The sequence below is a fragment of the Scatophagus argus genome, chromosome 2 (genome assembly GCF_020382885.2).
Source record: "Scatophagus argus isolate fScaArg1 chromosome 2, fScaArg1.pri, whole genome shotgun sequence".
NCBI classification, from domain to species: domain Eukaryota; kingdom Metazoa; phylum Chordata; class Actinopteri; family Scatophagidae; genus Scatophagus; species Scatophagus argus.
The window spans coordinates 3,878,126-3,899,827 of NC_058494.1; the positions used below are offsets into that span (position 1 = coordinate 3,878,126).

The 21,702-nt window shown below is 41.5% G+C and overlaps 1 protein-coding gene across 1 annotated transcript in view; it reads left to right on the top strand.

Moving 5' to 3' along the window:
* LOC124065843 (sodium/potassium/calcium exchanger 3-like) overlaps positions 1-21,232 on the top strand; it is a 50,519-nt gene extending 29,287 nt beyond the window's left edge. The window contains exons 4-17 of the mRNA XM_046401666.1: positions 6,336-6,410; positions 8,032-8,116; positions 8,865-8,968; positions 10,266-10,340; positions 11,383-11,408; positions 11,493-11,546; positions 11,648-11,781; positions 14,842-15,002; positions 15,516-15,783; positions 15,899-16,065; positions 16,568-16,682; positions 16,892-17,004; positions 17,434-17,499; positions 18,595-21,232. Coding sequence (XP_046257622.1) covers positions 6,336-6,410; positions 8,032-8,116; positions 8,865-8,968; positions 10,266-10,340; positions 11,383-11,408; positions 11,493-11,546; positions 11,648-11,781; positions 14,842-15,002; positions 15,516-15,783; positions 15,899-16,065; positions 16,568-16,682; positions 16,892-17,004; positions 17,434-17,499; positions 18,595-18,747 — 1,596 coding nt within the window. The 3' untranslated portion in view covers positions 18,748-21,232. The remainder of the gene's footprint in view (positions 1-6,335; positions 6,411-8,031; positions 8,117-8,864; positions 8,969-10,265; positions 10,341-11,382; positions 11,409-11,492; positions 11,547-11,647; positions 11,782-14,841; positions 15,003-15,515; positions 15,784-15,898; positions 16,066-16,567; positions 16,683-16,891; positions 17,005-17,433; positions 17,500-18,594) is intronic.
* The last annotated feature ends 470 nt before the right edge of the window (positions 21,233-21,702 follow it).

Here is a 21,702-nt window from a genome sequence, read left to right on the forward strand (position 1 = left end):
ACTTTCAGAAAGCAGCTGATGGTGCTGTTAATGTTAGCAATGATGCTGCTGTTGTCAGAGAATCAGAATCAGAATTCCTTTATTAATCCCTGGAGGGAAATTCTTGTTTTTACAGACATTGCACATGCAGTATTCCCGACCAAGAAAGGAGAAAAGTGCAGAGTATAAAAAATAGGATAAACTTAATAAAGATAGGATAAACAAAACTAAAATCTCAAAGTACAGGTATTTACAAAAAACTGTATTCAAATTTTTAAGAAAATTTAAAATACAGGTATGTGCATGTGTAAAAAGCCAATATGTACATTGTATATATACAGTGAGTGTGTCCATCACAGTGCTGAGTTTAACAGTTTGATGGCGACAGGCAGGAATGATTTCCTGTGTCGCTCTGTGGTGCATCGTGGCAGTATGAGTCTGTGGCAGTATGAGGGAATCTCATCTCCAGTTGTCGCTGAGAAATAGACAACTTGTGTCGACCATGTCCCAGACTCATATAGCCTTCTGCTTTTGTTCTTTTCTCACCATAAATCATCACTACGACACGTTGTTGCATCATGTCAGTCTACATTTTGCTTACATCTGCTTCCCCACGAAATCACGTAAGAGAGATCACGTAAGGTGCCAGATTTGTTTTCAAATTTGTAGTCTTCAGCCCCAGCCAATGCTGACTCAATGACTTGAGGATATTTGTTAGACTTCACACAGTTCACACAATTCATAAGCCTTTCTACAACTTTATCCAGATATACAGGAGTAAGCTACTCTGAAAGACCTGTAAGCACACTTTGATTTATTGGTGTAATTGGAATCTCCAACAGCTGCAACATAAAAATTTCACCACTTCAATCAAAATGCATCTCAAAGTGTCATGTTTAGCTTTTATTAAGTCACAGTGTAATTGCTTGTATGGGATCATCCAAAGCAAAGCTAGACAAATGGTGCCAGTGTAGCTATTTCGTCCACTATGGCTAAGCAGTAGACAGCATCTGGATCTGCAGCACAATGCTGGACTTAGTCCTCTCCACTCTTTTTATCTCTCCCCTCCTCTCTTTTCCTCTCCTTTCCTCTCCTCTCTTCTCCTCTGGCAATATCTCATTGGTTCAGAACATGCATCAGCAGCCCCACTGGCCTCTCCAGCATGGCCCAGCAGGGCCTCAGTATGTGAGGTCAGGGCTATGATGGAACTCTTCTGCCATCACTTTTGTATGATTGGCACAAGGCAGGCAGAAAGTACCATACATGATCCCCCATGTTGTGTAGTGCTGTTGCTGTTGTGTGTTGGGGATTGACTGTAATGGAAGCTCATGCCAGCAGAGCAGCTTCTCCAGGGACCTTTTTGCTGTACATAAACAGAGCACTAAGAACCACTGAATGGACCATTTTGCCATTGCCATTTGGCAATGTCACTACTTAGAGTTCACCCTTGCTCTGCAGTAGTCTTTTCCCACTTGCCGAAGGACAGATGAAAGTAACATTTTCTAGGCAACGTGGGTATTAAAAAAACAATAAGCCATAAATACTGTATGTCATCACAAGCTATTTCCCTGTGATGTCTAACCTTTAAAATAATATACTCATAGCAAGTGTTACTGTACTCAACAGCATTCTCTAAATTTCAAGGAAAGTCAGGCATAATGTCTGCAGAGTATTCTGTGTGCATACTGTGTGTATATTGTGTATACATATTTTCATTTTTTGAAAGTGATAGTCAGATTCAGATGTAAAATTGGCCAGTATTGTGCAAAACGCTCGCCCACTGTGGCTGAATGTGTTTGATCTGTGACACGCAGTATTTCCACTGAAAATTTCCTAACAGTTTCTGTGCAGCAGGCAGGAAGTGAGTCAGGGAACAAGTTAAATGACAGCAGTCTGTATGTCCTCATGCTCAGCATAATTCATTTGTCTGTTTACTTTGAGCAAGATATTTAACTATGTCCGCTAAAGACTATAGACAATAGTAATATGTTGAGCGTGAAAGTTCGTTCTTGACCTGGGATCAGTAAGTATTCTTCACATACTGTCCACTTACTAGCTTTTTCAAGACCTTTCAACCACATCTCTCAGTCTTTATCAGTCAGAGGGCTCTTTATTCATTGAGAAAGATTATTTTGATTACGTTCTTTTTATTGGAACAGAAGGAGATAATGGTGTGTGAGGTAAAGGTGTGCTGAGTAGTGGAAAAACAGCAGACAAACAACAGATGATGACTCAGGTTATTACATTTGGATATAAAGGATAGCATATATGGTACACCTGATTGTTCATTAGCACTTATCCGTTCCTATGGGCAATTTAACCACCAATCAACCTAATCAGCCTGTCTTTGCACTGTGAGAGGAAGCCCCCTCAGGGGGGGCTCGGTTGGTCGATGGGTTCAAACCCAGAACCTTGTTCTAGCAGCTAACCACTGCACCACTGTGCCGCCAACATATGATCATTTTATTTTTAAATGTTCCAACGTTTATTTGAAAGCAGTCAGTGAGATCTCTCGCAAGCCTTCGTTATTTCTGTAAATTCACCATGCTAGCTGTTACTCTGTTTACAACAAATTTCGTACACAAGTGCCATGTTTAAGGACCTGAAAGACAAAAGTTAGGACTTGGACCTTAGTTAGAACTTCATACTGTCTGACTTCAGACTTGTTTATGACTTTCAAAACAATGGCTTTGTCCCAATGGCTTTTGTTTTGTTCTGTGCAGCTACAATACATACATTGGTGTAAATAATACTATAAGTATGCTGTAGTTGCTTCCCTTTACTGTTAATCAGACAGCACTCCTACTTAGTCATTACTTTCCAGATTCAAAGATGAAAATCCATCCATCCATCTATTCCGCTTATCCGTCAGGGTCGCAGGGGGACTGGAGCCTATCCCAGCTGACTACGGGCGAGAGGCGGGGTTCACCCTGGACCAGTCGCCAGTCAATCGCAGGGCCAACACACAAAGACAGACACACTCACACCTAGGGGCAATGTAGAGTAGCCAATTAACCTAATGTACATGTTTTTTGGTATTGTGGGAGGAAGCCGGAGTACCCGGAGAAAACCCACGCAGGCACAGGGAGAACATGCAAACTCCACATAGAAGGGCCCAGACCGGGATTCGAACCTGGAACCCTCTTGCTGTGAGGCGACAACACTAACCACTGCACCACCGTGCCGCCCAATATGAAAATCCATCCATCCATTTTCTATCACGCTTATCCGTCAGGGTTGCGGGGGAGCTGGAGCCTGTCCCAGCTGACTACAGGCGAGAGGCGGGGTTCACCCTGGACTGGTCGCCAGTGAATCGCAGGGCCAACACACAAAGACAAACAACCACACACTCTCACACTCACACCGAGGGGCAATTTAGAGTAGCCAATTAACCTAATGTGCATGCTTTTGGTATTGTGGGAGGAAGCCGGAGTACCCGGAGAAAACCCACGCAGACACAGGGAGAACATGCAAACTCCTGGAACCTGGAACCTGGAACCCTCTTGCTATGAGGCGACAGTGCTAACCACTGCACCACCGTGCCACCCAATATGAAAATCAAAGACCTTATTTATAATAATTCTTAAAATATCCTAATAAACAAATAAGACCACCGAACAGATAATGTGTCACCATGTGGCTTATGTTGTCTGCATGCCACACACATGCCACACTCACAGCATGCGATCTTGATCCAGGATCAGATAAACCTAAAACACTTCATGTTAGAGCTTCATTTCTGAATAATGCTATCACATAATATCACCATTTTATTTCCAACTGCTGTTCTCTGAGCAGCTGTACTGCTGACCCCACCCCACCCCCTCCAGTCCTGCACAGCTCATTAATGCTGGCATCATCACTTCTCCGAAAAGATTTGCTTTCACAAACAACTCAAGATTTAAGGACTTGTGCAACACGCAGCATAAAACATGCACACACATATACAACCAGCATACACACAAATTCTTTCACAGCAACAAGAAGCTTAAGGTGGTTATGAACATTTGATTACATGTTACCTTTGACTTCTTGCTTCCCCTGAATTAACTAATACTTACTTATACATCACTCACTGATGGCTTTGTTCTTATGGCACCTTTCTTTTTCCACACATACACACACACATACTCACGTGCTAAAAGTCATTTAGTGTGTGGGCTTAGCCATAGCTCTCATGCAGGCATTGGGGGCTTTCGTTCTCACATGCTTTTACAGACGGGAAACAGAAGAACTCCTGGTGCAAAGTAAAATGTGACTCATGACTGAGCACAAAAGAAAAAAGAAATATTCATTCTCCATGCCGTTCTTGCTGTAAGGAGGTCTTTGAAAGGCTTGGTTCTTATAAAGTGTAAGAATATTCATGGATTTGTTCACACATTCCCTGTCAGTCTGTCATCATCACTACCTGACATTTTCTCTCTTGATCACCACTGTCTTTCATCTCCACATGCGTTCTGTGTAGTAAGTATTACGTGGTGCCAAGAAAAGGTTGCATGTGGTGGGTGTTTATGCAATAATAAAGCAGGAAAAAATAACACCAGCATTTTATACAATTGATTATTTACACGCATAATGTCACTGGAGTATATTCAGAGGACATTGGGAAGGATTTTTAGTAAAGGTTGCTTGTGGAGTTCCTCCAGGGTGTTGTAGGGTGAATGATATATAGTTTATTTGCAGATGGTACAAATCTTATTTTGTTTTGAAAAGAATTTGAAAAAAATTTTGCCGTAGAAGAGTCATTTAAATCCTTAAAGAATTGGCTTGTTTTTTTGTTTTTTTGTCATTTATTTTAAATAAGATGAGATTTGCTATGGTAATCACTAAACAAACTCATGATGAGTGCTGAAACAGAGAGGCCACCTGAAATAGAATCCTTGAGAGAGATAATATATAGAAAAAATATGTTGGTAACAAATTCAACAACACAGAAAAGCAATAAATACGCACATTTAAGAAGCTGGTACCAGTAGATGTTTCACAGTTTGTGAACGGTGGTGTGGTGGTTAGTACCGTCACCTCACAGCAAGTGGGTTCTAGGTTCGAATCCCGGTCTGGGCCCTTCTATGTGGAGTTTGCATGTTCTCCCTGTGTCTGCGTGGGTTTTCTCTGGGTTCTCCGGCCCACAATCCCAAAAACATGCACATTAGGTTAATTGGCTACTCTACATTGCCCCTAGGTGTGAGTGTGAGAGTGTGTGGTTGTCTGTCTTTGTGTGTCAGCCCTGTGATTGACTGCAGACCAGTCCAGGGTGTACCCTGCTTCTTGCCCGTAGTTAGCTGGGTTAGGCTCCAGCAACCCTGCATGGATAAGCGTGATAGAAAATGGGTGCATGGATGGATTTACTTATTATTAGACAGCAACTCATTTTCTTTCAGTCAAGACTGACTAATGGATTAATCATTGCAGCTCAGTTTGCACTTGCAACTTACACTGTAGCAATTCAGGGGAATGGAGACTCACATGAAAACATATATCGAGGCAAGTTACACCAGGCTCTTGTTCACTTCTGCTTCCATATATTACTTATGTGGATGGAGACAGATAAAATCACAATTACAAATCCAAAGAAAGAAAAAAAAATGTTTTTTTAACTTTTGTTTGTTTCCTTTTTGTAAAATTGATCAACAAAATCACTGTTTATTGAATGTAGTTTTTAAAATTCTGGAACTTTGTAGATTTTAAAGAGATGAGCTACTGTGTATATAAAGACAAAAATGATTTAAAAAAAAAAATTAGAATCTGACATTGGTGTGTGGACTAATGTAAAATATCATGATGTTTTAGTTAAAGGAACGCTATATTATTTTGTTGTGTGTATCTCAACCTTGAGTCATTCCAGGTCAGAGGTCACGTTGCTTCTACCCTTTTCCTCAGTTTATTTCCCCAAAGGAATAAGCAAAAGGCATATACATAACGTTTGCTCCTGGGCTTTTTTAATGCCAGTATGTTTGAAAAGTGAAAACTAGCTTCCTTATTTAAAAATGTAAAGTGTGATCCCACAGTTATGTTACTCATGATTTTTTTATGTCGGATCCGTTAATGTACTACACTGCATTTGCATGGGTTCAGATCTCTGAATCTTAAACCTTCAATTACTAGACTCACTGTTTCATTTTTCATGGTAATCTACATCTAAATTTAATGCAGCATTTAGAGCAAAGAGGTGTTCTTTGCTGCATCATTCAGGGTACATATAGAGACCTGCTCCATAAAGAAGCTAGCTGTACTTTATGACAAGTAACAGAGCTGGAACCCATCTTAGCATGGACTTTTCACCCTATCGTATCATGTGTATATCACTTCAAGCAACATATTCATATTTCACGGATCCTCCCTCTTTTTTTTTATAGGCCATTTACATGTTCTGTGCCCTGGCCCTCGTCTGTGATGACTACTTCGTCCCCTCCCTGGAGAAGCTGTGCGAGGTATGAATGTGATATTACAGGTCCTAAAAACGTACATATGAATCTTTCAGATGATAAAATATTAATTACTAAATAAGTAACAAAAATATGACAAACAAACAGGATGTGAAACATCAAAAAGCATCCTCTGGTAACAAATGTACAAAACCAAGACAATGATTGTAATACTGGATCTGCATAAGGTAGGATATGCTTACACATATATGCGAAATATGTTTTTACTCAATAGCAAAGGAAAGGAAGTACCTATGCTATAGGCCAAAATTTTGTTCTTACTCAGTGATCCTCATCTCCCAAACTTTCTTCAAGTAACTTAATACTGAATAATATTTGAATAGCTAAGTCCTTTGTCTATTTATACATTGTTTTAGTGTATAGAGTTACACCCATCAGCCAGAACATTATGAAAACTGACAGGTGAAGTGACTAACATCGATTATCTCGTTACAATGGCACCTGGCAGTGGGTGGGATATGTTATGCAGCAAGAGATAATTCTGTCATTGAGGATGACGTGTTGGAAGCAGAAAAATTGGGCAAGCGTAACTTTGACAAGGGCCAAATTATGATGACTACACGGCTGGGATAGAGCGTCTCCAAAACTGCAGCTCTTGTTCGGTTGCTCCTGGTCTGCAAGGAAGGAAAACTGGTGAACTGGTGGACTCGTGACAGGGTCATGGGTGGCCAAGGCTCACTGATCCATGTGGGGATCAAATGCTGGCCCATGCTGTCTGATCCAGTAGAAGAGCTACTGTAGCCCAAACTGCATTAGGTGTCAGAACACACAGTGCATCACTGGGGCTGCGTAGCTGCAAACAGGTCAGCTTGACCCGTGTCCACCACCAAAAGCACCTGCAGTGTTCACATGAGCATCAGAACTGGAGCACAGAGCAATGGGAGAAGGTGACCTGGTGTGATCAGTCACGTTTGCCTTTCCGTCGTGTGGATGGTCAGGTGTTTGTGTGCATCTCTTACCTGGAGAGGACATGGCACCAGGATGCACTATGGGATGAAGGTAAACCAGCAGAGGCAGTGTGACGCTTTGGGCAATGTTCTGCTGGGAAACCTTGGGTCCTTCCATTCATGTGGATGTTACTTTGACACGTTCCACCTACCTAAACATTGTTGCTGACCAAGAACACCCCTTCATGGAATCAGTATTCCCTCATGGCAGTGGGTGTTGACTTGGCCTCCATATTCTGCAGATCTCAGTGCAGTTGAGCGTCAAGCAAACAAGTCTGAGCCACGGAGGCCCCACCGCACAATTTACAGGAGGTAAAGGATAGCACAGCATACCTTCAGAGGTCTAGTGGAGTGCATGCCTTGAAAGGTCAGGGCTGTTTTGGTGGCAAACGGGGGATGGCAAATGTTATGGCTGATAGGTGTATTTCTAAAGGTATTTCTGTTTTTGTCGTACAAGGAGAGTAAAAAATAGAGATCACTTTTATTGGACAAATCTACTTTTCTTCTTCTAGACTGGCAAGCCCTTTGAGACAAACTGCTTGTAAAAATGGGCTATACAAATAAAGTTGACTTGACTTGACTTGACATATGTACATGCAAATTTTAATGGATCTGTATGATCTTCGACTGGTCTGGCTTTTCTTGCTAATTTCTCACAGCGTCTCCACCTCAGTGAGGATGTAGCAGGTGCCACCTTCATGGCTGCCGGCAGCTCGGCCCCTGAGCTCTTCACGTCCGTTATAGGTATTCGTCACAGTTGCCGCTCTGTCTCATTACCTCCTCTGTTCTGACTGAAACACACATGACACAAAACAGTAGCTGCATTAGGGAGGAAGCATACATGCGTTTTAATGGATGCTTTACAGTAATGTTTTTATCCCCACATGCACTGAACAAACATGGCTTTATACATATACTGAATCACATTAGAGTCACATTAAAGTCATCTTATATAATAAGCACTAGGGGATAGCTGGTGAGGAATAAAGGCCATATGTTTTTTTCCCCTTTTGTTTCTTTGATCATGTTCAGTGTAGTGTACCTGTCTGAACCAAGAATTTGAACAACCTTCACCACAAATGCAAAACCATCACGTTATGTTACTGTATTCTGTAAACAAAAATCTAATTATTCATATAGGCTGGCTCTGAGAGACTCAACTTTTCTCTGATTTGAATGAACAGTTAATGCAAATTTAGCTTTTATCGGCCTCTTACATGAAAAATTTTCTTATTGTCTGTGTGTGTGTGTGTGTGTGTGTGTGGGTGTGTGTGTGTGTGTGTGTGTGTGAGAGAGAGAGAGAGAGAGAGATCCATGACCAATAAGGCTGAATTATTTACGTGTGTTTTGACACTTGTGTGACATGAGTTTGTCAGCACTGAAGATGCTGTGCTACAGCTGTAAAGGTCAACTAGTGTACAATCATCTAAGCTCTCTATGGAGACATAATGTTGTGTGTGTGCACGTGTGTGTTTGCTGATTCCTTCCCCAGGGGTGTTCATTACTAAAGGTGACGTGGGTGTGGGAACCATCGTGGGTTCAGCTGTCTTCAACATCCTCTGCATCATCGGTGTGTGCGGCTTCTTCGCCGGCCAGGTATGACATCATAGCTGCGTTACACTGTTGCGGCTGGAGCTGCTGCTGACCTGCTGACATTTTCCCACACCACACCACAACCAACAACCTAATGTCACCTTTAAATATTCAGCCTTATAGACACAAAGCAGGAGAAAGTACTTGTGCATACATGCATATGTTTATTCAAGAGACTGCAGAAAGCAGGAGCACACTGTTGAGTCCATGCGTCTGACTGCACCAAGGCACAGCTTCAGAGGAAATCAGATCCACATGTAAACCACAGATATCTTCACATCTTTGTTGTCTAACATATATTCTCTGCCTCTGCAGTTGCACCTTGTATGACTTGTGTGACTTGCTTGTGTCATATAAAAAATAAGTGCAGCCATCTCCACAGTCATCCTTAGGCCTGAATACAAAACAGAGTACAAAAACGTCTGTCGCTAGTACTCGTTGGAAACTTTCCATTTTTACGTGTTTTTGTTTTTGTGCCGCTTCCTTTTGTATTATCTTCTGCACTCGTTCCACATGTACAACACCCATCGGTCTGAACACAACAGATAGTTTGTATCTACTTTTTGCTTTCCATCCTCAGTGCTGTGTGTTGCATGAGGTACAGAGATATCATAATGCACCCTCTCTCTGATGCTATCTGACGTACCAGTGACATGGAAATTAGTTGGTGTACAAGGATAAGCTTTCTATTCTGAAAAATATATGCTCTGGACTGCAAACAGTGATGCAATCCCAGATTGTCCGTTACATAATCGCAGTGAAATAATGAGACAAGAAGTGCAGGCTGTGTAACAGGGCTTGGAGGGATGGGGTGCGGTAAAAATCATCTTCAAGTCTGGTTATTGCACCTCACTACTGTTTGTTACCTTTGGCTGGCGGGTTCCCTCTACAAAGCCCTGTTGTACAGTGAAACAGAGTGCAAGCAAACATGGCCCTAACCGTGTCATGTGCCTCGCAGCAGTGAACGATTCCACAGCTGGGAGTGGCACATTCTAGACGTGACCTCTGACCCTCCACTGATGCGTATACAGTGTGAGTGCTGTGTGGGAGAGTGTTACAGCACTGTTCACTGCACTGTGGGCTCCTGTATTGTATCTGATTACATAAAGTCAAAAAACACACGGGCACCTTTCCTACGCAGGATGGTACCTCACAATTGGCTTTTTCAGTGACTGTGATTCAGGAGGTCAACTGAAGCGCTCCCGTGTTTACATCAGTATGGTAATGATGTCAGAGGCGTGTGTGAATCCAAGAGGCATACATATTTTTTGTCTGTGTGCTTATCTGTGTTTCCTTGCAGGCGGTGAAGCTTTCCCATTGGGCTCTACTCCGAGATTCAATTTATTACATATTTTCCATCACAGCCCTCATTGCGGTAAGAGGTACACTCACATGCAGATACAGCTCACATGATGATGTGCACACACTGTCCCTCACAACAAAGCACAAAAGGTCAATTTCAAACTGCAGCTTGTGGTTCTCGGCGTTAATATCGATACCTAATTTGCACTTTCTGCCTCAGCAGAATTGCCTCCGCAGTAGAAAGTTGATAAAAACACACAGGTACTGTGCGTACTGCGATAAATGTGTGTGCATGTGTTCTTTCGGCAGGTTTTCAATCACAGCAGTCGCCCCTGTAGTAAAGTGTATGTAAGGTTATAAAAATAACATGTACCACTTTCAGAGTACCGTGAGAGACTAAAGCTGTCCCAAATCTATAATACATTCTAATTCTCAGCAGGTGCACAGTCAGTACACAGTTTATTTACGCTAGAAAGGGGACAAAATGATATATACTCAAAAATGTTGATGTACATATTAAACCTCTTCATTTTTGATTGCACTGATGAACCTGTGATGCAGTGCACAAAGGAAATGGAGCCGTGGTGGGAAGTTTTGTACTTAATACAGTTTTAAGGTACACATTTTCATTTTATGCAATTAATAACCATAAATCCTGTATTTAATATTAAGATTTTATGAACCAAATATTTGATCAGTCATATGATTGGTTCAACAGTAAAGAAACTAAAATGCGTAGGTAGTGGAGAGGCCAGCCAGTGTCTTTGTTCATACCACACATACAAAACAGATGAAATCAGCAGCACAGCACAGTCACACCAGGCTGATGACTGTGTGTCGCTTCATAATCTGTGACTTCACATATTCAGTGTGCAGAATGCTACAGAGGCAACCTCATGAATGAATCCAAAATTTTTAAAAATAATTTCTTCAGTGCCTTCCTGTATTGAAATTAGGTAGAATGAAGCAAAAGGTCCTGCTTTGACCTTTTTCTCAGTTTTAACTTTGGATTGTTTATGCCCTCTAGTGGAGTTAACATTGATATACAGAATTTATTTAACTTTAATTTACTGCCTCCACCTTATGCGCCTTTGTATCCTCTTTGCCCTTTTTAGTTCATCTATGATGAGAAGGTGTGTTGGTAAGTAATTTAAATGCACATATAGGGTTGTTTTTTTAAATATTCAGTCACTATATATTTTACTGAACTTGTATTTGTGTGCAGGTGGGAGTCTCTTGTCCTGATCCTCATGTATGCAGTCTACATCCTCATCATGAAGTGAGTGTTGTCATCAGACACTGCGAATGGCTTCAGTTAACTAACTAGTTGCATTTCATTAAATAAGTTGTGCCCTCTTCTTATTCATTTGTCGTTGCCAGGTTTAATAGCCGGGCACATCGCTACTTTGACCGTCGAAAGAAGAGCTCTATGAATCTGGCTAATGGGCTGACAGGAAGTACTGATCTGGAGGATAATGTCACATGTGATGCTACAGCTGTTCTGCTCAAAAAAGGTAGTATAATAATCTGCCCTGAATATGAACATGAATATAAGGCAGCTAGGACACCCCTCCTCATCTGCTTTCTTTCAGTTTCAGGATAAAACAGTCAGAGGTGACTTTATTGACAAAGTTCTGTCTGGTCTGTCCTGATTGCCAGCAGTGACCCTCAGTGCTTAAGCTGCATCATGTTGTCCATGTTTTGGACTGTGTATATGGTGAGACAGTTGTTCTGAAAGGATCCCTAATGCCTTTGTTGGCGAAGCAGAAATTCCCTTACTTGATGAAGCCTACTGCTAACATGTAGAGCACTGAGCTTCCACCTCATGGCCCTACAAACATACAGAAACTCTCAGAGGAAACCAGCAGCAGACCAAGCTAGTGTCACCAATATCCTTGACTAATTCTAGGAGTGGTGTATAAATGGGACAGGATTCACTTGAGTAAAATGAACGGCTGCACCTCAGCAATACTAGAGCGTTCATCTGCTTCTTAGCATGGTGGCTGCACTTCTTTCATCTGGTTCTGCCAACTGGTCTTCCCGTTAGACTAAGTACAAGGGGCCTCGACACAGTAGGCTCTTTCTTTGAAGTGATGTTGGGCACATAGACTTATTGCAGACAGACTTTTTCTGCCTATATGTCGTTGCGATCAGGGGAGTCCTGCATAGCATGATGCCTTATGTTTGATGTGCATTTTGCTGTGCCATGTCTTTCTGTGTCAGACTCTGTTTGGCTCCGTGCGACCACCAGAAAGTGGGTGCTAAACCGTCAAAGAAAAGACTGTTTTCACCATGCAACACTTCCCACTGGTGTTTTTATTTTCGGTCTATTTGCCCTACACAAGAGAGTAGCACAAGATGCTGGCCAAGTCCTTCACACATCCTCCCAGTCTCAGACTTGCTTCAGCACAGCCTGCTCCGTCAGCTTGTTTTGCATCTGGTTCCCTCACTGCTGCCTCACACAGAACCAGTCACCCTGCTATCTTGTTTCTTGGGGTGTGCTGAGGAAGTGACAAAGAGAACCAGGGTGGCAGGTGGCTCAGCAGATGGTTTCCAGGCTGGATGTCTTTAAAATGCAGCATCAAAATGGTTCCCACAGTATCAAGCAGGAACCCTGTCTATTGGGAACATCTTTGGATTTTTTGTAGAAGAAACTCTTGAGATTAACTTTAACATTTCTGTTTGTAGATGCTTCTCTCACAGGACTCCATCCTAACCTAACAAGGTTGATAGATAGTGTATTGCCTTGGGAGGAACGTATCACATTAACCTACGACAAACCCTACTAAAAAATATACTGGTGTCAACAGTGTTGATGAATGTCAGCAGACATGGTGGTACTCACTCTGTACCACTGTTGCAGACTACTGAGAACTTAGATTGTTCACATTTCAGGCCTGGGGATCACATCCAACAGTGGAGCCCTGTGAATAAATTAAATTAGGGCTCTGTGTTCTTAGCCCTTAGCTTGCCCCTTTTCATACAAACACAGTGTTAACCTAAGCCCAGGGCTATACAATTCACACTGCGCTTCTACTAGCCCTGGGTTAATTGACCACTGGAACTAATGTTCACATTGCAGAATAATGGCTGATGACTTTTCTTGTTTACTTAAGTCCTGTTTCAAACTTGCACATTATTAACCCTGGCTTAAGTCAATGTTCAGGGGATATCCCCACAAACTCTAGGCCAGGGGTCGGCAACGCGCGGCTCTGGAGCCGCATGCGGCTCTTCAGCGCCTCCCTAGTGGCTCTCTGGAGCTTTTTCAAAAATGTATGAAAATGGAAAGAAATAGGGGGGAATATATATTTTGTTTTAATATGGTTTCTGTAGGAGGACAAACATGACACAAACATTCTTAACGTTTTCCAGTGCTGTAAAAAATGTTTATAATAAATATTAAATTTCAACATTTCTGTCAACGATGATGTGCGTCATAGCCTGCGACACACGTTTCAGCGCGGCGCGGTGCCACGCAGGTGGCTGTTGTAAACAAACCAGCGGGTGTGTCATGGGCCATGGATCCCAAAGGGGAAAAGCGAAAGATAGCTGATGAGAACAGAGGATTCAAGGAAGAATGGACATTTGCTTTCATTGCCGATGCGGAAGGATTGCCTGCATGTTTGCTTTGTAATGAGAAGTTGTCAAATAACAAAAAGAGTGATTTGGAAAGACATTTCCAGGGAAGGCATGCTAAATTTGCAGCAGACCACCCAGTTGGGAGTGAGAGAAAAAGTGTGATTTACTTCTGGAGAAATTAGAGGAGTGCAAAGACAGATTTAAGAAGTGGATTGCATCTCCAAACTCCACTTCTGCTGCTAGTTTTGTTGTAACCCGGGAGATAATAAAGCATGGAAAACCGTTCACAGATGGTGAGTTCATGAAGGATTCATTCATCAAATTGGTGATACTGGTAAGCTAATATACACTTACAGCCTGTGTTCCCTTCATATAAGGCTTATATAAGGCTTTTAATTTTTTGCGGCTCCAGACAGATTTGTTTTTTGTTTTTTTTGGTCCAATATGGCTCTTTGAACATTTTGGGTTGCCGACCCCTGCTCTAGGCTAACCCTGCTCCGGAGCAGGACCAGCAAACCCCAGGTTAACTCCAAAGCTGGAGTTGCGCTACTTTGAAATAAGCCTTGACTGTGCCAGTGTAAAAACTTTCTCAGCCTGGGGCTAACAGCTCCCTTAGCCTGGGGCTAAGAGGGTTCTAAAGATGCTTTTAGCCCTGGGCTAAATGAATGAGCTCCGAAACAAAACGTGAACTGAAAGGTTTGCAAACTAGACAGGTAATTAGCTAGTCAACCATAGCACACTGAACAGCTTAAAAGCAAGCCCAGTTAGTTTAGATGTTAAACAGTGCAAACCCACTAGAGCGCAAGTGGACCGAACTGTCAACCATATGAGTACCAACAGACTTGAACAGTAAAGTTGCATTTGTATCTCTTTATCTTCTTTGTATTTCTTTAAAAAGCAAGAGAAATGTTAGCAGTATATTCAAAGAAACATGATTCTGAAAAGCCTGACTGTTATTTCAGTTCTTCTAAAATGTGTGTGATGTTTCTCTCCAGCTAACTTCCACTGTAAGCCTTCAGTGCTGATGGTGGACGAGCTGCTGTCTGCGTACCCCCACCAGCTGTCTTTCTCAGAGGCCGGCATGAGGATCATGATCACCAGTCATTTCTCCCCCAGGACACGCCTCACCATGGCTTCGCGCATGCTTATCAATGAGGTATATGTACAAAACTATATATGGACTCACATGCTTGTGGACACTGTGTTGGACTCCAGGTCAAGTTGTGTAGTTTTTCATGTTACAAGTTAGTTCATATTTTAGAAAGTTGAAAAGCAGCAAGGCTACCCTGAAGAGAAAACAGTTTACTTTGGATATTCCCTGCCAAACCAGAGTCTTAGCATGAATACAAGCCAAATAAGCCTGTCTGCGTTTAGCAGAAGAAGGAGCAGAATGAATTCTAATTTTCTTTTACAGCCAACATTGTCTCTCAGGCACCTGCCTACTGCAGATTACAGTCTAGATGCAAATCCAAAGCAAACAACCAAATCTGAGCTCTTGACAGGAATAAGAGAAAAGAACATTAACTTCTGCTTCAGACAAATATAGATTATATAATATAATAAAACATAGAAACAAACCAGAGAATCTGACTTGGCTCAAAATGGTTCTTGCACACATGTCCATATGTGTTAATGGAGGTATATAACAATGTTTTATAATTACTCCCAGAGACAAAGACTCATCAACACCACTGAGACTCGAGTCAACCGCATCACTAACGGCGACTCTGACTCAGCTGCCAGGGCTCAGGGGAGGCGGGGCTTAGAGAATGGGATGGCCGGTGCTGAGGGTCTGAACGGGAGGTGCAGACTACAGCGGCTGGAGTCTGGAAACGAGACAGAGAATGAAAATGAGGATAATGAGAACAATGAAAACGATGAGGGAGGAGAGGGAGAAGATGACAGTAATGGCCCATTGGTGCCTTTCAAAGTTCCAGGTACAACACAGATGACATTTTGAAACAAAACGACCACTGTCAGTAATTTCTTTTTTTCTTTTAGTGCTATCACTGAAGTCATCGTCATTTCTGTTCTCATTCCCTTCTCTCCCAGCTGGGGTGTGTAACAAGCTGAAGTGGCTGGCCATGTGGCCGTTGTCCCTGCTTCTGTTCTTCACTGTGCCCAACTGTGCCAAGCGCCGCTGGGAGCGATGGTTCTTGGTCTCCTTCTTCACTGCCACCATCTGGATCGCTGGCCTCTCCTACATCATGGTCTGGATGGTCAGTCCAGTTGTTCTCATTCATTAACATTCTGAAAACACATCTTGATCTCTAAAGAACGTTGAAATTGTAAAAGAAGAAACTATCAAGTGGTTATACCATGAAAGTGTGTTTGATCATCTGCAGAGGAAAATCGACAACCGTCAAATTCAACTAGTTGCTAATATCAAACCAATCTGCTGTATCAGAATGAAGAAACTGAAGAAACTGGACAGATGTTGATCTTTACTGGAGAGAGTTAGAAGTGAAAACAGAAAGTTCAGCCCCTCTCCCCACCCTGATCATATTTCTACAGTCTCTTAGCAACACAGGTTTATACTTAGTCCCTTTACGAACACGCTGAATGCTTTCAGTGAAACAGTATAATTTCTTTGTTTGCATTTTTTACAGTAGGGGTGCATAAACATGTTAATCTACTGTAATTGAATTCCAGATGGGAACTATTTTTATTTAATAAACTACATATAACGATGTACTGAAGACAAAATCTGTTTGGTTTCAGGTGACTGTGATCGGCTTCACCCTGGGAATTCCTGATGTTATCATGGGCATCACCTTCCTAGCAGCAGGCACCAGTGTCCCAGACTGCATGGCTAGTGTTATAGTTGCACGACAAGGTGCTCACACACACACACACTGTCACAGTCACAGACAAATATACTGTGGTACAACAAGACACAGGAAGTAAACATCAATATTTGTGTTGAGTCAAACAAAGCCAAAATACTGTCAAGAGAAGGAGTTCCACAGCAGAGTATTGCCTGTCATAAATGACTTGTCTCCTGACTGTATACAGACCTTGACAGTGTTTCTCTCCTTGCCTCAGGTCTGGGAGACATGGCCATCTCCAACTCCATAGGCAGTAATGTGTTTGACATCCTGGTGGGTCTGGGCCTGCCCTGGGCGCTGCAAACACTCTGCATCGACTACGGCTCCAATGTGAGTGCTTCTCAGCTCAGCCTGAGGAGATTCTGCTGGACTCGGACTAGAATAGAACAGAGCTGTGTCCATGAAGGACGGGAGCAATAGTCTGTAATATTCAGTGCAGAGCAGTAGGGGAGTTAAAGATTACTGTTGTGCACAAATGCAACCACACAATAATTGTTGGGGCATGGGGTATCACCTTACACTGAGAAGATATTATGTGTTAATCAGCCTCCTGATTACTCTTCACACTATAAAATGAAATTTGGAATAGGTGTAATGAAAGTTGGTCCCTGGCTGCATAAATACAGGAGGTAATTCAACAGCGTGTGCCTTCCTTTCATTTGACCTGACTTCTGAAGAGCCTACATACATACACACTGAGGAAGCCTTGCAGTGTGTCCCTTATGAAAAACACTGTAACCTGTATGTTTGTCCCCTCAGATTCATCTTAACAGCAGAGGACTCATATTCTCTGTTGGACTCTTACTAGCCTCTGTGTTCGTCACGGTAAGTAGTAGACTGTTACAGCGTGTATGATGTCCTGGCATTTCAGGGGGCTAAAGCATATACATCTAAGCATCTTTGTAGTTCATCCAACTATAGATTTACATTGAGACCGTAACATGTTGGCTTGTAATCACAATGTCGATACATTTTTTACAATTTTGGCTCAATAACATCTCATCTGCATTGTTGTGTGATATAGACAAGCACAGAGTCGGCAAAAATAGTGAAAGATGACGAAAAAAAATATTGGACTGAGTGAAATCTTTCAGCAGCTTATTGAGACAAATAAAAGCAAACATAGTTCATTCAGATCATGTTTAATGAATGATTACTTGAATTTAGAATATGTATAGAAATGATGTGTAAGCAAGTGACAGCGTATCTTTCAGCAGTGTGGAGGGGTGAGGCATCAAGACTGAGCAGAGCAACGACAGCTTAAAGATATAATATGCAACCTTTTGGAATTAAAATGTCTAAAATTGCCTTTGTCATATGTCTTGCTTTAGTATGTACTGACATTATCCCAAGTGTTTCCAATAATGTTAAAAAAAAATCTGTAATTTTATTCAGGGTGACAGTGTGTTTCATTTGGTCTCCTGTCACTATATCATCCAGGAGAGAGACAGAGAGTGAGGACGGGGTACAACTTTAATAAATTACCTCATCTGTCAACATTTCACGTTAGATTTCACCAGCAATGGTGGTTGTTTGTCAGTGAAGACAACAACTCCCATGATCCCACCCTACAATGAAATGCCTTTTGTTTTGTTTTGGTTGGGAGACCCCTAGTGGCAGAAACTCAGGTTTCTTGTACGCACACAAAAAGTTCCGTTTACAGTCAGTGTTACTCCCCATTGTATTGAGGTCTAATAAATGTGCTGAGAGCATTGCGTTCCTTGTGAAATATTTACACAAGTCTGTGAAGTATTTTAAATCCAATATTTTACTGTGGTGTTTGATAGCTTTCAGTCATCTTCTTCCCTGCCTTTGTTGAAGCACTGCTGCACCTGGGGATCAGTGGAATGGAGTGAAGTTATTCATGTTCATTTTGTACTGTATTTATGATATCACTGATCCTCCCTCTTCTGCCTGCAGGTTCTCGGTGTCCATTTGAACAAATGGACTCTGGACTGGCGACTGGGCTTGGCCTGCCTCATCTTGTACGCCATCTTTCTATGCTTCTCCGTCCTCATTGAGTTTAATGTCTTCATCTTCGTCAACCTTCCTATGTGCCGAGACATCCACTGACCTTCCCTCTTCTGCTTCTTCTTCCTCCTCCTCATCTTCTTCCTCCGGTTAGTGGAGGACACCTCACCTGGCTTCCGGTTTGTCAGCACATTGGAACCAAGTTCAACCTTAGAATAAAAAATAGAGCCCTTTATGATTTATCTGTGGTGCAATACACACATGAGAGAAGACACCGGAAGTTTTGATTTATTTTTCTCGGACCGGACAGGAGGAGTGCAAAGAAATTCCCCACAGGAGAGATTGCTGCCAGTGGTCTAATGAACTGGAAGGGTTGGATGGAGTGAACATAACTGTATTAACACCAACAATTAGACTGTTGGTGTAGAAGCTGCTACTATAACTGACTGACAGACTGGTGGAAAGAGAGAAATCCGGCGCTCACAGCGATTTTTAGCTGGAAATGTTTGTTACTCTTTGTACAAGTTTGGATATAAGCACACGATTAAGGTATTTTTAAGTACAAACTGGCTATTTCTGTATATATTTGATGATTATATAAGTGCTAATATTAGCTGGTATGTGGGATTCTCTTATGCACAATTAGGATCAGTCTTGCAAAACAGAATGATCCAATGACAGTAACAATATTTTATGTTTTACCTTAGTGATTCGGTCTGCCAGTAATACACTCAAATTGCTTCAACATGTGTCCCGTGCTCAGTAGCAGCCAGCATAGCATGCTGTACTAGCCACAAGTCAACTCTAGCTTAACACTGTCTAGATATTTAACACTAATCACACAGAGTCCGCTCTTGTTTCTCTCTCTCTCTTTCTCTACGGGCATATCCAAGTAGATGTGGGCTTTGTTTTTCTTTAAAGTGACCCACATAGGAAAGGTAGCTCCCTGGAACTGACATCCAGCACCGTCACTTTATTAATTAGAGATATTATTTTATCATTGCAAAATCTCTCCAGGTACTTTAAAGATGTAACTACTGAATTTAAAGTTCCCTCTATGCTTAGACCACTTGTACAATATTAAAGAATTACTTTTTAGTCTCTGAGTTGAGTATAATAACCTTGTTACTTCTTAAAGCCAAAAGTATTTTTTAGAGTAGAAGTATTAGTCGTAGGTTTGGACTTAAGAGTCAGCTCGAGTGCAAATGTGTGCGTGTGTGTTACAGTCTCGAGGGGAACCAAGGCCACCACTGTTACTGGGAAGACATAATCATGATTTATTTATGAATTAATTTATTCAAAGATCATGTCTAACCACCAGTTTCAGCCCTTTGGATCATGTACAGTGTACTAAGTGGAACGTTCTCCGCTCTCTGACGACGGAGCTGTACAATGTACTGTACCTAATATATAATCTAAGTACTGGAAATTGACTTGATGTTGTTTATATTTAAGAATAGAACTTTATAATTTATAAGTTTTGTATTGTTTGGAAATATATCGCAACATTTGTATATTGGTACAAACACCGTGGTTTCCGACGATGATGGATACGTTACCATGGAGACGTTGTAATTTGGTGAGATGGACTGAAAATGCAATCTTTATCACTGGTCCTAACATGGGCGGAAGCTCTTGCTAATCTCCTCACATGTTGAATTGGTGATGAATCAGAAAAGATTCACTTTCAGATCAAAGAAGAAGTGTGTACTGATGGCACACCACCCTTTGAACTTTCACAACACGTTGTTTCTTGAACACAGTGCTTGAACTCCTGTGCCATCCCTTGTATTTGAGGCTTCAAAACCAACGCTTGTGGCCGTTCTCCTGCTTGTATTTGAGCCAGAAAAAAAAAACACCTTTATCAACAGTATTGCCACTCTGTTTCAGCATGTGTTCAAATGAAAGATATGTATTTTTATGTGATTTTATTTTTACCTTCAAGGAAAATTCTCTTGTTGGACTTGCTCCTGTGTATGTGTTGATGCGTCTCCTGCTGCCACAGGAAGGCGCTGCAGAGCTGTGTTCAGTCAGCATAGGTGGATCTTATTTTACACACTCAGTAGAAAGTGACTTGGGTATATTTTAAGGTAGACTACATAGAGACAAATACAGGTTGCTTTGCATGCCTCTTCCATAATTCAGATTGTTTTGTGTGTAATTTAACTGCATTACCTGGATCAAAAAGGCGCTGTCTCGATTCGGCTGTACATATCAGAGGGGTATGCTATTGTAAACACAGATGTTGGAATAATTTCTGATGGGCAGTTATATTTGAGATATATACAGTATTTAGAATGTAGGCCTACAGCAATTCGTTTTCAGCTACTTAATGTCGTTTTTTGCTCATGTCTTTTGAATTGTTTGTAAATCCTTATTTTTGTTGATGAGGACTTCTGGGCAGAGCTCAGAGGGAGAGAGATGTCGGCCTTGTTCCCAGTGGTCTTCTTGCAATAAACTGATTTACATACGCGGACCATTTTCCCACGTCTTTATGGGCTCTTCACTGAACCGATGACGTCATCATTCATCGACTTACTGTTTATTTTGACAGCAAGTTGTAACAATAACACACGCAGATAATATATTATTCATTTTGAAAAAGAAGAAACAATCCTGTCTTGTCACTTTTTATTATTTATTTGCAGTGTATGAGACATGACAATCATGAAGGACATGTTTTAGAGGTAGAGGTAATGGTTTTCTTCTTCTAACATTCGTTCAAAACAGTTGCTTGGGGATGATAAATACCAGCCATATGGATTTTCACAACATGGTGACCGGAACTTGTTCCTTTAAAGCCGCACCGATCAATGTTTTTACATCAACAAATGGTTCATTTTAAGCGTGATTATCACTCAACTCAGACGTCCTACACGAATGGCCTACTTAAATATTTTTACACGTTCCAAGTTTTTCCAAGTTTTTTTCCCCAAGTCTTTTTAACTAAATCAAACCACATCAATTTCCATATTATATTCAAAACATAAAAGGAATATAGAAATATTTTTAATTATGTAAAGTCGAATAAAATTTAATATGTAGTTACCTTTTCCC